The 3591-nt window shown below is 39.8% G+C and overlaps 1 protein-coding gene across 1 annotated transcript in view; it reads left to right on the top strand.

Annotated features, from left to right (window-relative positions):
* The window catches only part of LOC106875444 (cytoplasmic dynein 2 heavy chain 1), a 297845-nt gene that overhangs the window by 133024 nt on the left and 161230 nt on the right, over window positions 1-3591 (top strand). The window contains exon 24 of the mRNA XM_052974965.1: window positions 390-522. Coding sequence (XP_052830925.1) covers window positions 390-522 — 133 coding nt within the window. The remainder of the gene's footprint in view (window positions 1-389; window positions 523-3591) is intronic.

Here is a 3591-nt window from a genome sequence, read left to right on the forward strand (position 1 = left end):
ACACACACACACACACATACACACACACTACGACAAGCTTCTTTTAGTTTCTGTGTAGCAAATCTATTCACATGGCTTTGGTCAGCTTGGGGCTGTAGTAGAAGACAATCGTCGAAGGTGTCATGAAGTGGGATTGAGTCTGGAACCATGCCTCACACCTGTACCCACACCTTCTAGATATTCCATCAAGATTCTAGTGTCATTGCTCTTTGCCCTGCTTCCTACTTCTAAGACTTACATATCACAAAATCTCTGATGATGTCCAGGTTTCGGATCCCTAATAGAGGCCCTTATTTATCAGGGTTTTGAAATATTTACTCTGTTAAGTAAAATTTTGTTTTTATACAAACTAATCTCATCTTACATTTTAAAATATTATATTTTGGCAGAGCCATTATGACGGACATACAGCGAGATCGTCGTTATGTTTCTCTTGTAAACCAAGTAGGACTTTGTGATCAGTTAAAGACAATGGTGGACCAACTGCAAAGATGCCAGAAAGCTCTCAATGAATTCTTAGAGGTTTTTATACCATTTTGTCTTCCTCTCTTTTTGTTTTTATTGTTATATTCATCATTATCATCGTCATCATCATCGTTTAATGTCTGTTTTCCATGCTGGCATGGGTTAGACGATTCGACTGGGGTCTGGGAAGCCAGGAGGCTGCACCAAGCCCCAATCTGATCTGGCAGTGTTTCTACAGCTGGATGCCCTACCTAATGCCAACCACTCTGAGAGTGTGGTGGGTGCTTTTTACATGCTACCGGCACAGAAGCCAGTCAAGGCAGCACTATTATATTATTGTTATATTATATTATGGGGTGGTATCAGAAGGTTTCCAGACTTATGTTTAATGAAAAATAACTATTTTACTTAAGTTTTAACATCATCTCCTTCGAAGTAGTCACCTTGTGCAGCAATACACCAGTCCCAGCATTCCTGCCACTTTCGGAATCCAGCCTGGAAGTCATTTTCTGTAAGTGAGTCAAGGACCTTCTGCAATTTGCTTCAGATCTCAACAGCAGTGTGAAAACGGTGACCTTTGAGCTGCCTTTTCATCGTAGGGAAGAGATGGACATCCACAGGTGCTAAATTTAGTGAATAGGGTGAGAGCAGAAGTAATATGTTGGTTTTGGCAAGAAACTCACAAGTGAGGATAGCTCAGTGACAGGGTGCATTGTTGTTGTGAAGAATCCAATTCTTCATGCTCCACAGATTCAAAATGTCACAATAGAACTCTTGATTGATGGTCTGGACCCGGGGGGACAAATTCTTGATTTGGTACTGGTCGATGACAGTACCACCTGGTCGATGACAGTACCACCTGATTCGCTCCCATGCCGGTGGCATGTAAAAAGTACCATTCTAACATAGTTGATGCCAGTGCCGGCTGACCGGTCCTGTGCCGGTGGCACACACAAAGCTCCTTTGGATCATGGTCGTTGCCAGTGTTGCCTGACTGGCCCTCATGCTGGTGGCATGTAAAAAGCTCCCACCACACTCGGAGTGGTTGACATTAGGAAGGGCATCTATCTGTAGAAACATTGCCAGATTAGATTGGAGCCTGGTGCATCCTTCTGGCTCACCAGCCCCCAGTTAAACCGTCCAACCCATGCCAGCATGCAAAAGCAGACGTTAAACGATGATGATGATGATGTTCCATGCTGGTATGGGTTGACCTATGTGTGTGTGTTTGTGTCTACTTGTCTTGATATCGCATGATGTTGTAAATGAATGTCATTCATTTGCAGTATTCCATGCAAACATGTCTGGCCATGGGGAGATAAATTACTTTGCTTGGAAACAGGTAATGGTTGGTGACAGGAAAGGCACCCAGCTGTACGAAATTTGCCTCAATAACCTCCAAGCATGGAAAAGTGGATGTTAAAATGATGACGATGACAAGATGAGGAGGAGGAAGATAACAATGAGGTTGATCATGATCATCATCATCATCATCATCATCATCATCATTATTATTAGCTAACGGTAAAGTGCTCTGGTGCACTCGTTGGATGATTACTAATTTGAAATAAATATAATTATCTGGATGATAATTGGCTTCAAATAAATAAAATTACCTACATGATAATTGATTTTTATAATCAAATTAACTGAATAAAAATTGGCTTGAAATAAAAATAAAATTGTCTAGAATATAAATTGATTTAAAATAGATATGTGTGCATGATAGTTGATTTTTAAATATAATTATCTGGATTATGATTGGTGTTTAAATAAAATTAACTGGATCATTACTGACTTTCAGTAAATAGAATTATCGTTGTTATTATCATCGTCATCATTGTCGTCGTCGTCATCATCACCATCATTTTAACATACATTTTCCATGCTCACATGGATCAAGTGGAATTTGTTGAGGTGGATTTTCTCTAGCTGGATGCCCTTCCTGTCACCAACTCTCACCTGTTTCCAAGGAAGCTAATGTTTTCTCAAGGCCAGACATGTGTTCTTCACAAAAGATTGTATAACGTGACACTAGTTCACGACTATCATGCAATGTCAAGGCAAGGAGACAGTAACACACACACACACACACATAAATATACATACATGCACACATTCACACACACACATATACATGTGCACACATACACACAGTACACAAAAATATACATGCACTCACACACACACACACACATCCACACACACACACACACATCCACACCACACACACACAAATACACGCATGCATGTACACACACACACACACACACACACACACATCCACACACACACACACACATCCACACCACACACACACAAATACACGCATGCATGTACACACACACACACACACACACACATCCACACCACACACACAAATACACAAGCACATGATGATTTGTTTCTTTCAGTTTCTATCTACCAAATCTGCTCACAAGGCTTTGGTTGGCCTAGAGCTACAGGTGAAGATGCTTGCCTAAGGTGTCATACAGTAGGACTGATCCCAGAACCACATAGCTGGGAAGCAAACTTCTTAACCACACCTTTGGCTTGAAGTAAATAGAATTGAATTATTGAATGATTTGTCGTTTGGAAGGTTGAGTTAAAATATTAGAAAAATATAATAATAATAAAAATAACATTTCTAAAGAATTTAACAATGCCGAGAGAAGAACAATGGTTTCCCACTAATACTATCTCCACCTTAGCAAAGGCAAAGGTATTGTTTTCAGTCGTGTCTGTTTGTTTGTTTGTCTGTGGACAAGATATCTCAAGAACTGCTGGATGGATTCAGATGAAACTTTCAGGGATGTTTTGGCCTTGTGACTGGCATGAACTGATTAGATTTTAGCATCGATCCAGTACCGAACAAGGATTCTGGATTATTTTTTCCTGTTTTTTACTTAATTTTTGAGAGCATTCAGGTTCATTTTTAGTATTCTTGTTTGTAAGAGCAGTTGAGTTTATTTCAGATATTCTCATTTTAAAAATCATCTCTGGCTAATGTTTGAGAGGACATTGGTGTTGTGTTGGCAGAGGTTTACACTCTCTGAGTGCTCTTGTTTATTAATTGTTATATAGCAAAGACCTCTTTCAGTCATGAATGATCATGGGATTGCTCCT

The sequence above is a fragment of the Octopus bimaculoides genome, chromosome 20, assembly GCF_001194135.2.
Source record: "Octopus bimaculoides isolate UCB-OBI-ISO-001 chromosome 20, ASM119413v2, whole genome shotgun sequence".
Classification (NCBI taxonomy): Eukaryota; Metazoa; Mollusca; class Cephalopoda; order Octopoda; family Octopodidae; genus Octopus; species Octopus bimaculoides.